We start from the raw sequence: 13,676 nt of genomic DNA on the forward strand, positions 1-13,676 counted from the left end.
CATCATAGATAATTAAAAATTATAATCACATAAGTAAATACAGTATTTAAGTTTTGAAAATATAAACTTTTAAATGATGAAATTTTGGTATTGATATTTTATAATAAAAGTTAGGTCACGAAAGCTAATGTGACCTAAGTATCCTGCCACTGGGACTTCTATTTTTCATTGGTGTTTACTTATTACTAAGCCACAATGACTACTCTGGTTATAACAGTCTATCCTTACTTTCTCAGTATTCAGAAGTATGTATCTTCTGAATCAACAAAGAATGATTAAAATCTCTTTGTCCATGTCTAGTGCTAGGCTCATTTTATTGTATTTTTCATCATTTAAAATTGATAAGCACTATTCCATTCCCCTGCGATGCCAGACCACAGAGTATTATATCTTGTAATTAAATTTTGTTTTTTCTTTTTGCTATGTAATTTATTGTTGTTATTATGTAGGGATTGCTTGAAAGAGAAAAAACAGCAAGAGGAAACCCTAGTGGGTGAAATTGAAAACACAAAATCAAGAATGTCTGAAGTTAATGAGGAATTGAATCTTATTAGAAGCGAATTGCAGAATGCCGGAATTGATAGCCATGAGGGAACTCGTCAGCAAAAGAGAGCAGAGGTTCTGGAGCACCTTAAAAGGCTTTACCCAGATTCTGTGGTAATAAGAAATGAATAGTTAATTGAAACAAAAAGGCTAATCTTTCTTATTTGGGATTATCGTCATTAGGAAGTAGAATTATTTCAGAAATCTTTTACTTTTGTGTTTGATAATTTATATTTAAAACATAATAGTAAATAATTACAACAAAATTTTTTTAAAATTCCAATACAATAGTGTCTATAGATAAGTAATTATGGGAGACAATCATTGACATGAACATATTACCCAGAAAGTCTAAATTATGACCAGTATCACCAAAGGACATGGGTGCCATCAAATAGTCTGGCCACCCCACCCCGGGTGGATAGCCTCAAACCACATATTCTTCGTAGTTTGAATTTAAAAATATATATATATTTTCAGTAGACATCATTGGCATGCTTTTGAAACAATGAACTTTTATTCTGTAAGTCTGTGTATCTACTTTGCTAATGTATTTCATTAGCTCAAATATAGCAATATCTAACCTATTAGGGTATCAACTTCACAGAATTATTTCCTCTGGCATTAGGGTTATGGCATCTGACTTTCTTGTCACTAGCTCCAGTGTACACTGTGTAGTCCTTATTTTATGAGGGCCTACCTCCAGCTTTTGATACTGTTAACCACTTAAACTGTTCTGAAACCGCTCTTCTAGATCGTGATGAAAGAGGAAGGCTCAGTCACAGAATCCTTCCCCCAGTACCAAAGAAAATAGCAAAACTCATTTAAAAATGAGTTTAACAACCAAAAAATAAAAGAGGCTATTATATCTAATGCCAGAACTTCAGAAAATGGTGACAGTCCATAATTAAAAAAAAAAAAGATTAAACGATAACATTCCTTGTTCTTAACTCTGCAGAAGGAAAACTAACAAATCAATTACTTCCTGAGAGTTCTCACCTAGTATCCCTTAACCTAGCAAGAAATAAACACATATGTATTTGCTACCTTTTGGTTAAAAAACTTGTGGATCAGGGAGCATGAACCTCTGATCTTCTTAGATGGAAGGGAAGGCCAATTCAAAGCCCTCTCCCAAAAATGGGATTTCTCTCCCACTCCCCCATAGAAGAAACTTGGTAAGGGATATTAATTAAAAACTCAAAGGGTAAAACTCAGGTGTTCAGACAAAAGATAACACACAGCCTCAACTCAGGTCTCACTTGCTGTCCTCCATGCCCTTAGATAATAGGAATTAGATCAGAAAATACTGAGAAGCTAGAACAGAAAATACTTAGTCTGTCACCTGTTGCTCAGAGGAGATAACTGTCTCAGTTCTGGGTGAGGCAATCAAAAACAGTTATCCACCTCAGCAACTTCAAAGTTGGAATAGAGTTGCCCACCTTAAACATAACAAGGGGAAAAGATTCAATATGGCAGCTATAGGTCCATATGACTATAAAAAGAAAGGATGATTTTAAAAAGCATTTAATAAATTAATTAATTAATTAATTAATTAATTAGAAGCATTTAGAAGTCAAAGAGCCTAGTCTGGAAGAAGGTTACAGAACAAAATCCCCCCCCTAAGTAATTTGTGCTATGGGCAATTTAATAAGAGCTTGAATTCCTAAAACCAGATTCACATATGAACTAATACAAGATAAAAAGTAAAACAGAACTGTGAAAACAAATCAAGAACAAGCAATATTACTGAACTAATAAGAAATTGCAAGTAGCAAGGAATGGGTTACATAGGTGAAAATCAAATTACTGACCTAGAAGTAAGATTGGAGTTAATTACAGGTGAATGGAGAAGGAAAAAACAAAGAGCAGGATAATAAATATTAATTACAATGATGGGCTATCATAAAAAATTGGTATTCCTGAAGTAGAAATTATCATGCAAAAAAGGTAGAAAGATGTAAAATTGAATCTTCAAGTATTCTAGGGAACATTGATACAGGACGGTTGATGTTCTGACATTTTGTAGCAAAGGTGTTGATGTTGCGTCTACTTCTTGGCCATTCTTGAGACTTCAGGTAACACTCCTTCATAGGAAGATTCCCCTAACTTCTCAGGTCAGCCTGGTCCCTGTTACACACTCTCAGAGCACTGTCTGCTTTATCATAGTGTGTATTATTGCTGTATTTTGTACATGCTTGTAATTATTGATTATTTGTATCTTTCTTCCCTACTAGACTAAAAGCTTTGTGAAGTCAGAGTGTCTGTTTTTTTTTCTATAATGTTCACACAATGTCTAGCTGAGTACCTGCATGTAGTAGGTACTTCATTGATTCTTATTTAATAACTAAGATAGTGGATGAATGCTATTTAATTACCATAGCCTTATATTTTAATACCTTGGTAAGGCAGTCCCTCCTCACTACTCTTCTCTTAGGTGAAGTGTGACACCCAAATTGATACTTCATGATGAAACCTATGTCCATTTGAATGAGATTCTGTTCAAATATGTTTATAATTTTATAAAATTCATTTTTGGTCTATTCTTTGTTATATTAAGAAACAATGAATTATATGTTCCTTAGTAACGTGTTTGTTTTTCTCCTCTTTTGAAACCTGCTAAGTTTGGAAGACTACTTGACCTCTGTCATCCTATTCATAAAAAATACCAGCTGGCTGTTACTAAACTCTTTGGCCGGTACATGGTTGCCATTGTTGTAACCTCTGAAAAGGTAGCAAAAGATTGTATTCGATTTCTGAAGGAAGAAAGAGCTGAACCAGAGACATTCCTTGCTCTAGATTACCTTGATGTAAGAAATCTGTAATGCTTATTAGTGCTTAATAGTGATAAAATCTTGTCTTTTAAAGTATGTCTTTATTACCTAAAACTATGGTAGTAATTGAAAAAAAGTCATAGTTTGGATGCCTGTTAGTCACTCAATCAGCAGGTGTTAACATATTAGTAGGCAAAGAATAAGAATTCTTTTTTTTTTTTAAGTTTTTTTTCCTTTTAATTTATTTGAGAGAGCAGAGTGAGAGAGAGAGCTCTGGCAGTGGTGAGGGGCAGAGGAGAGGAAGAAGCAAGTTCCCTGTTGAGCAGGGCTCCATCCCAGGACCCCAGGATCATGACCTAAGTCAGAGGTAGATGCTTAACTGACTGAGCCACTGCCTCAGGAATAAAATTTCTTGATTTAATATCATTTCTTCCTAATTTAGTTTTGCCGTAATTCTACCTTGATGACCTAGAGGATATTACTCTAGTGGTACACCAACCTACCAGCAATTTATTTTGTTCTATAGCAAACTATAGAACAGTTAAAACATATGGCCTGTCCATGAAATGCCAACCCTGGGTTTCGACTGTTAATTATGCAATCACCCCTTGGTGGAGCAGACAAAATTTGGGACCTTAAGATATGCATGAAGAGGCCTTAGAGTATCCAGAGTAAATTCCTGCAGCAGGAATTTTGCCATTATCACAAGTGATGTCCTTTACTGGTTTTTTATTGCCTACTAAAGAAAATGCTCCACTTGGTCCAGCTTTCAAGACTCTGAACTGCAGGCGACGTGAGCAGTGGTTAGAGCAGACATGCACTGCCCTGCATTTGACTGTCAGCCCTGCTTGTCGTTAGTTCTCATTGGTTTCTTCTCATAAAAATGAGGTCATGCCTGCTGTTCTTCAGTAATCATTGCAAACATCTTTTTTTAAAAAATCTATTTACAAACCCAGCTTAAAAATTAAAAGTCATGTCAAAGAGGGTCTGAAGGCTTTCCTGGTCATTTAAGCCTAACATGATTTTCTGAGTTCCATGACGTGCTATTCTTTTGACACATATGTAAATAGGTATTTTTTCCCACTAGATTTTCTGATTTTGAGAGTATGGAACACTTCTCATACATGGCTTTGTCCCAGCTAGTCAGTGGCAGAATTGAATCTGTAAATTATGTCTTCTGTTTTTTGCTGAAGTGTGTTTTCTTTAAATATTACATGAGCCACTGTTGGGATATAATTCATCAGATTCTGGTCAAAATTTTACTATGTATAAGTACATTCTGTAGTTTTTTTTTTTTTTTTTACTAGTATGTATGCTTTTGGGAGATGTACTGTTTGGTTTTTATTTTAGAGTATCTAATATATCAAATATTTTTTAACCTTTTAGATTAAGCCAATCAATGAAAGATTAAGGGAAATTAAAGGCTGTAAAATGGTGATTGATGTCATAAAGACTCATTTTCCTCAGCTGAAGAAAGTAATTCAGTTTGTGTGTGGAAATGGCCTTGTCTGTGAGACTGTGGAAGAAGCAAGGCATATTGCATTCGGTGGACCTGAGAGACGGAAAGTAAGAGGCTTAGATCATACTTTGGGGTAACTCCTCTAGACTGTATCTTGTTTTCATTATTTCAAAATTTTAATCTGCTTTGTCTTATTTGTATCAAGTATATTTCAGGGACTTTAACCTTCTGACTATTATTCCACTTCTAGAATTTTCGCTGTTTTAGGATGTGTAGAACATTTGAATAGATGTCACATTTTCACAGAAATCATCCAATGTCTTGAATTTGTGCTCTTGGTTTTCCATGGACTTGATTATCTTTCTATAGGTTTGATATCATGTTTTAGAATTTTTAAAATTCAAATAGTGCAAGTTAAATCACAAAATGGTATTTTGGCTAGATTATGAACTACATACAGTATTTATAAACTATATTAGATAAGCTTATCTTATATAGTTTGCAGCAGCTTATCTTATATATAGCAGCAGTTCTGCTAGCTATAGTTTGGTCATCAAGATTTTTATGGTAACTCAATTTTAAAATATTTTTAAAATTTATATAGCAAAAATTTAAAATATGGAGTCTATTTGAATACATGTGATTATTCCATCCCTTCTCCTTAACCGGAGAAACAGTTATTTGCTTCCTTTCCCATAGACTGGATGATTGTTACTCAAAAAAGTGAATAGAAAGATCTATTTATGCTTTGCCCTTTTAATATGATGTAACAAAAAGCAGATTCAGAAAAATGTCGTTAACTAGCTAGTAATTTATGAAAAGATAATTTTTCCAAAAACTACACACATTGAACAAGAGAATAAAATGCAGGGAATAGTAAGCTGAAAAAACAGTACCATCTGGAATAGAATATGGTTGAATCTAAACTTCATACCTTATATCGGAATACGTTTTTGATGGCTTCAAAACAAATGTAGGAGATGAAACTGTAAGTATGCTGAGAGAAAGCATGGGAAATTTATTCTTAATGTCAGAAATGGTGAGACCATTTCAGTATGACAAAAGTTATAAAAGATGAGTTACATTCACATGAACCTAAAAAAATTCTGCATGGCAAAAACACTGTAAGCAAAAGCAAAAAACATGGAGAATGTTTACAGCTCACAGTAAAGAGCAAATTTTCCTGCAAATCAGCGAGGTCCAAAGTAGAAAAATGGACAAAGGATATGAATAAGCTTATTTTCATAAAAGGAAATATAATTGTTCTTAAATATGAAAGCTCATCGTCACTTAAAATATAGGAAATTACCATTAAAATTACACTGAAATACTTTTTTTTGCTTGTTTCCACTACATTTATTACTAATATAAAAAAATGTTAAAAAGAAAAAAAATTCATTCTCAGTTCTCCAATGGCTCTCATCCTTCCCTCTTGCCCATACAACTCCTGATCCATTTCCTCGGGGCCAGTGCAAAACCAAACCTGTTCACTGCTGTTTTCACAGAAAACGACCATTGCCAGGGATGTAGGGAAGAAGGTTAGACAAGGGCAACAGTACCGTTCAGGTTCCACCCCAGGGTAGGCCAGGTGGAGATTCACAGAATTCAGACGAAAGGGCAGTGTCTGTGGCATCATTGTGACTTCCCAACACTAGAGTAAGTTTTCTGCCAAATGAGTGAAATACTATTTTCACCTGTCAGGTTGATCAACATTAAAAAGTTTGTTAGGCAGCCCGGGTGGCTCAGCGGTTTAGTGCCGCCTGCAGCCCAGGGCATGATCCTAGAGACCCGGGATCGAGTCCCATGTCAGGCTCCCTGCATAGAGCCTGCTTCTCCCTCTGCCTGTGTCTCTGCCTCTCTGTGTGTGTCTCTCATGAATAAATAAATAAAATCTTTAAAAAAAAAAAAGGATTGCTAACACTTTATGAGGAAAGAAGCCCTACCATTTACTACTGTGAGAGTATGAATTTGTACCAGCTCCATGTAGTACAGTTCTTCCAGTTATAGTTTTTGGGAACTTCACATACAGATAAACTCACATGTAAATGAAATGATATATGTATGTACAAAATTTATTTATTGAACCATTTTGTGTAACAGGAAAAATTGGAAACAATCCAGACAAGCCTAGTTCAATAACATTATAGTGCTTTCATAGAATGGAATACTATGCAATCCTAAATAAGAATAAATTTCTTTATATACAAGAATGAGGCAGTCTCCAAGATCTATTCAATTTTTTAGAAAGTAATATGCAGACTAGTGTAAGTATGCTACCATCTGTGTAAAAACAATGGGGAAATAAGGGATGATATCTGTATCAAACATTTTGCAAGTGTTTATGCAAAAACATTTCTGGAAGCATCTATAAGAAATTCACACCTTTGATTACCTCTTGGGAAGGCACATGGGTGGCAACAGCCAGGGGAGTTTTTCACTCTACAGTCTTGTATTTTTTGGACTTTGAAATATGTGACTGTCTCATCCATTCAGAAACAAAATGTTAAAGTATATTATTTTTTAGACCAATGAAAGGCAACTTCAAAATTATGTATAATCTACATAATACAAAAATTATAGGAGAATTATAGTTAGCAGTTTGTAACACTGAAACACTATTTCTTGAGACAGTTGAAGTTGATTCAGTGGAATGATTGATAATCCTGCAGAAAACATTTTTAGTGGCAAAGAATTTTTTTCTACCCCATACCATACTTTCTCAAACTTTTATTTAATGTAATTTAAAAAATTCCTCCACTCCTTATTTTAAATGAAATCCCAGTTGCATCAGCCAGGTTATTTTTCAGGAATGTAACCCTCAATGTGGGGATAGGATTACTGCCCTGGCCAACTAATGTAAGCTGTAAGTTAAGGAAATTGCATGCTGGAAATAAAAATTATAGTCCTTCTGGAATAAGAATTTGACTGCAAGTCAAATGAAAATAGGTTATCCAAGATTATATTTACCTTTAGAAGAAATGAGTTGTTTTAATAAACACAGGAACTATTAAAACCCCTAAGATCTATAATTCTACAAATTGTTACTATGTTTTTGGCATTGAAGGAGATATATATAACATGGTGGTTAAGAACATGGCCATTGATATTTGACCAACTTGGACGAGAGTCCCTGCGTATGGCCTTAGGCAAGTTACCTAATATCTTTTATCCCCTATCTATAAAATGGAAATAATATCTACATCATAGGCTTGTGAACATAGAATCAAATAGCATATATGCACTACGTCGGGCACAGTATATGCAATAGTAAATGGTTGCAGTAACAACAGCAACAGCCAGGCAAGCAATAAAGTAAAAATAACCTCAGAAAATCATTGTTTGTACCCCCTGCTTAGAGAGGAGAAGTTGATTTTTACCTGAATACAGTGGCTGGGAAGAGGGTGCTGTCATGGCAATCCTATGCACAGTGTGGCAGATTCTTCGTAGCTGAGTTCTTGATACATTTCTCTCCAAGCCAGGCCCACTGAGGTTCTTCTTCAGCATTATATTTGATTTTTATATATCAGAAATAGAAGTTAATAAGTGTGCAGTTTAGAAATTTTGGAAAATAGAGCTCAAAAAGGGAAATGAAAACCATCCCTAACTTGTCTCCTAGAATAGAGTTGAAAGAGAAGATATTCGGACACATGTATATATATTCAAAAACTCTTCATTGTTTACCTGAAATTCACATTTAACTGGGAATGCCATATTTCTGTTTGCTAAATCTGGCAGCCAGACCCTGGAAGTGTCTAGTGTGTACCATGGTGTCTATGCCATATAGTTAAAAATCAGCTTATCCCTTACCTTTTCTAAGTTTTGTTTTTACATAGTTGGTCTTTACTATGAAACCAAGTATGGATTTACTTAACCTTTCTTCACTTTTCTTGGTGGTACCACTTCTGTATTTTAATTTTAATCTGGGATTTATTTTGATTTGCATTAGTAGCTGTAGCTGTTAGCTTTCCCCCTAAATAGTTAATTGCCTGTGCTAATATCATATATTGAATAATCTTTCTTAATCTAACAGCTTAATTGAATTCTTTTTTTTTTAACATTTTATTTATTTATTCATGAGAGACACAGAGAGAAAGAGAGAGGCAGAGACACGGGCATAGGGAGAAGCAGGCTCCATGCAGGGAGCCCGATGTGGGACTTGATCCTGGAATTCCAGGATCACACCCTGGGCCAAAGGCAGGTGCTAAACTGCTAAGCCACTCAGGGATCCCAGCTTAATTGAATTTAATGATTTCTCATTATAATAGTCTGGATTATTATACTTGGTTCTTTTTTCACCTAGTATAATTTCGTATCTCTACTATTTGTAGTTATCTTACTGCATATTTATGTTTATTATAATTTATAAAATCTAGTTTCTTTCAGAAAATAAGATATATGTTGTAAGTAAGTAAAATATAAGCCCACAAGCACTGTAAAATCAGTATGTCTAAATTTATGTTCTTTCTAAATATTGATCTCCTGTATTTAATTTTTGGTACAACTCTTCTAGCCATATGAAGTTCTGGTTTTTCCTCAGGGATTTCCATGTAATTTCTGTAATCCCCAGAGGATTATAATTGCCTGATTATATGTCCTAAACATTTCTCAGATCTTTTTCCGTTTCTTCATCCTAGCTATTATTGGCTGATTTCTTACCATCACTTCTGGCTCACTTGAACCAATCCATTTTCCAAATAGTTGCCAGAGTGGTCTGTCTGTTAAAAGCACCTGTCTGACCACCTCTCAGTGCTATCACACTGTTCAGTGCTAGTCCGCCTCCATGCTCTCCATAAACCCATCAGTCCTCAATTGTACTCCTTCCCCATTCTTCCTAAGATGCCACACAAAGGGCTCTACAGTCTGCCCTGCCTGCTAGCCTCACCTCCAACTGATTCCTTAACTCTCACTTTACTTGCTAGGAATTCCGAACTCTTTGTTCCCTCTTTCTCCATCCCACCTCTGTGACACATGCATACACACAATCTGTTTATGTGTCTGTGCCTCATAGCCAGTGGCCTGCCACTACCCTTTTCCTGGTTATTTCCTACCTGTCTGTTTTGGAGACTGCAGTTGCCTCTGTATCCCTATCCCCTTTGTCCTTGCTAACAGAAACCTGATCTTACTGTGTTAACTAGGAGGGGCCCCTGCAAGTAAATGGCAGTCATCAAAGATATGCCAGGAAAGTTTATTAATAGAACCCTTTTACCTTCTATCTTAAAACGTAGACACAATAGCTAGAGCTGTAGGATTCTCCTGGACTACAAAATGACTTTGAAAACTGTCATATAAGAGAATACACACGCATCACTAGTGACACATAGTCACATAGTAAAGTAAGCTTTATGGAGAACTTAAAAGCCTGTGTGGATCTTTACCTTTCATTCAATAGGGGTGTGGTTTGGCCAGTCAAAAATAGCGTGAGCTAAAAGTATTCCAGGAGAGGGATGCTGTCTCCATAACACTTTATTTTTTGTGGAGATGTTGGAAGAATCAGTGAAGTGTGTAACAGTAGGCTTCCTGGTCAGGGAAACTCCCTTCCCAACCAGAGAGAGCTTCCCATCAGGAGCTCAGTTTCTATTGCCTCTGCTGTTGCTGCCCAGTAAAGATCTAGTGTTTGTCCAAAGAGCCATTTCAGACCCAGTGACCAAACTCACTGCCAAACTAACAACTGGGAGGGAAGAGGGCCCCTAAGACCTTCCAAAAAATAAAAAGGCTGTCTCCCTTGAAGAGTAATCCAAATACTAAGGATGATAGAGCAATATTATATCAGGAGTCTGGGTTTGTTAATTATGGAGCCACATACAAACCCTTTAATGTGTACCTTTGTAATTGTGAGAGAGAAATAAACTGAATTTTCTGCTAAATATAGCTACCTAGCTTCTAACTAGTTCTTCTGATATGATACAGTGAATACCTTCCCCTCTTCAGGAAGCCTTTTATGGAGTGGCTGGGTGAGGACCCCCCCAATTTTATGCTTCCAGATTGCTCTGAATATGACTCTGGCTTTTCATCACTTTATGTTACAATGATATGTTTCTTTTCCCACTAGCATGATTGACTGAGGGCAGTACCATTTGTCACTCCCATTGGTCTCTCTAGTCCCCAGTATAGAATGCCTCAAACACAGTAGCACGTGGGGAGGGTTTGTCTGAATGAAGGAATGAATGAAACTCCTATTTGTTGGCTTTTTTTTTTCTTCCTAAACTCATGTTGCATGGTTTTAGTCTTCCAAACATGGTCCTCTCCTGCTTTCACAAAATAATTACAAAACATTTACAAAACATTAAGAATCATGTATCCTATAAAGCATATATGTAATCACAGGACTATAAACTTGAAGCTATTTTATACCTTTGACTCCATTTAAATTTTTTTCTTGATCACAGTTTCATATGCATCTTGGAGAAGGTGCTATGTTTGCTGTCCTAAAGTTGCTAAGGCTGTTTTCATAATATGCCATTGACATGTGATAACAAATCTTCAAAATACAGGATTATATAATGCAAGCTTTTTGATACTAAGTACAATACCCTTGGTGTTTGCTTCTCAATATTGAACATGTTTGGAACTAATATACTATTTATTTTTAACCTTTTTAACTGCTGCTGGTTTGTTGTCTAGAATTGCTTTGGGCCTTAGCAAAACAGAATGTTGTATTTGTGGTTTATTAGCTAGTGTCCCTCTTTAAGTGAGGTATTTTATTAGTGAATTTCAGTATGTACTTTACTCATCTATAAACTCTCAGCTATAAAAATTGCCATTTTATATCCTATTTTTATCTTCCTTATGTGCATTTCTCCAGGATAAAATGTTTTTAATTTTACAGACAGTAGCTCTTGATGGAACATTATTTTTAAAATCTGGGGTGATCTCTGGAGGGTCAAGCGACTTAAAATACAAGGCTAGATGCTGGGATGAGAAGGAGATAAAAAACTTAAGAGACAGAAGAGCCCAGCTGATCCAAGAATTAAAAGTAAGCCCATGCTGTAAAAGTTGTGGAATACTAAGTAGAATAATTGTGTTTTTAAACTAATTTTTGTGGTAATAAAAGTACCATGTTTATAGTTTAAAAAACTTTAAGTAAAGCAAAACAGAATAAAGTAAAAGATAAAAATCTTTCTCTTACCTATCCTCATAGCTCAGTGATATTTACTAAACATCGTTTGATATATAGCGTCTAGGAATTTTCTTTGTATATGCAACCATATGTATTATTTTTCCTGTTTGCTTTATGATGGGATTTTGCTACAAATAGTGTTTACAAGAAGCTTTTTCATTTAACATTTTCATCTTAGCATACAGAGAACCACTTATTTGTAATGAATCCTGCCTGGTATTTCATTGTAAAAGTTGTTTACTTAACAGTCTCCAATAATGGACATTTTGGGTTTTGCTGGACAATGGACATTTTGGGTTACAAATGAGGCAGCATTAAACATTCTATAGAGAAGGAGAATAACACAGTACCTAGGAGTATGAGTTGTGTAGCCACACTGCTGGACTTTAAATCCTGGCTAACCTACTTACTAGCTACTTACTAACACTATGACCTTGGGCAAGTTACCTAAACTCTTTGTACTTTAGTTTTCCCACCTATAAAATGAGTATAATAAAAGTACCTTCCTTTTAGAGTTATTTTAAGGGTTAAATCATGTAATCCAGTTAAAAAAAAAAAAAACCGTGACTGGCATGTGTGAGTACTATATAAATATTTGTTGTTATTATTTAAAATATCTTTATTTGTATAAATATATCTCTTAAGATGAATTCCTATATGTGGAATTTCTGAGTCTAAGGCTATACATATTTAAACTATTAATAGGTGTTGCTAAGTTCCCATCAAAAGAACACCTGTAGTAGAGTGTGTATGCCGCTGAATTGCAACATGAGATATTAGAAGATATTTCCATCTTTACCAGTCTGATTGGTAATATATATATGATATTTATATATATTTATATTTATATAAATATAATCTAATTGTTTGAGTATGCCTTTCTTAAATTATATCTGAGATTGAGCATTTCCCCTTGTTTTATTGGTTCTTGGTAATTTTTTCTTCAAACTTTATCTCCTATGTACATTTTTCTATTAGGCGCTTATTATTTTGCTACCTACTCTTAAGAATTATTTGTATAATGAGTAAATTTGTTCTTAATCATATATGTTGTAAATAATATTGTTTGACTTTTCATTGTGTTGAGGTATAATTTATATACACCACCTACTTTAAGTGTGTGATTCAGTAAGTTTGGACAAATGTATGTAGTCATTTAATCACCCCCACAATCACAGAACATTTCCATCCCGCCCTGGTTTCTTTGTAGTCAGCCTCCTCCCTGGACCCTGGACTGAGAGTAGGGATAACAATAATGCCTCTTCCATAGCACTGTTGAAAGAGTTAAGTAGGTTAATAATGTAAACTTGATAGAACACTGGTAAGTGCTCAATAAATGTGAGCTATTATTTAGAATATCCATGAAACACTTTTAAAAACTGATCATATGCTTGTCCATAATGGAAACCTCAGTAGCTTTTTAAAAGGTCATCTTGAGTGGATAAAGAAGATGTGGTTTATGTATACAATGGAATATTACTCAGCTATTAGAAATGACAAATACCCACCATTTGCTTCAACGTGGATGGAACTGGAGGGTATTATGCTGAGTGAAGTAAGTCAGTCGGAGAAGGACAAACATTATATGTTCTCATTCATTTGGGGAATATAAATAATAGTGAAAGGGAATATAAGGGAAGGGAGAAGAAATGTGTGGGAAGTATCAGAAAGGGAGACAGAACGTAAAGACTGCTAACTCTGGGAAACGAACTAGGGGTTGTAGAAGGGGAGGAGGGCGGGGGGTGGGAGTGAATGGGTGACGGGCACTGGGGGTTATTCTGTATGT

General features: G+C 35.1%; 1 protein-coding gene across 1 annotated transcript in view; it reads left to right on the forward strand.

The window, feature by feature from the left end:
* Positions 1–13,676, forward strand: part of SMC1B (structural maintenance of chromosomes 1B) — a 71,149-nt gene that overhangs the window by 28,519 nt on the left and 28,954 nt on the right. Inside the window, exons 9-12 of the mRNA XM_038550230.1 lie at positions 450–657; positions 3,165–3,350; positions 4,701–4,880; positions 11,600–11,746. Coding sequence (XP_038406158.1) covers positions 450–657; positions 3,165–3,350; positions 4,701–4,880; positions 11,600–11,746 — 721 coding nt within the window. The remainder of the gene's footprint in view (positions 1–449; positions 658–3,164; positions 3,351–4,700; positions 4,881–11,599; positions 11,747–13,676) is intronic.

Source organism: Canis lupus, chromosome 10, assembly GCF_011100685.1.
Source record: "Canis lupus familiaris isolate Mischka breed German Shepherd chromosome 10, alternate assembly UU_Cfam_GSD_1.0, whole genome shotgun sequence".
Classification (NCBI taxonomy): domain Eukaryota; kingdom Metazoa; phylum Chordata; class Mammalia; order Carnivora; family Canidae; genus Canis; species Canis lupus.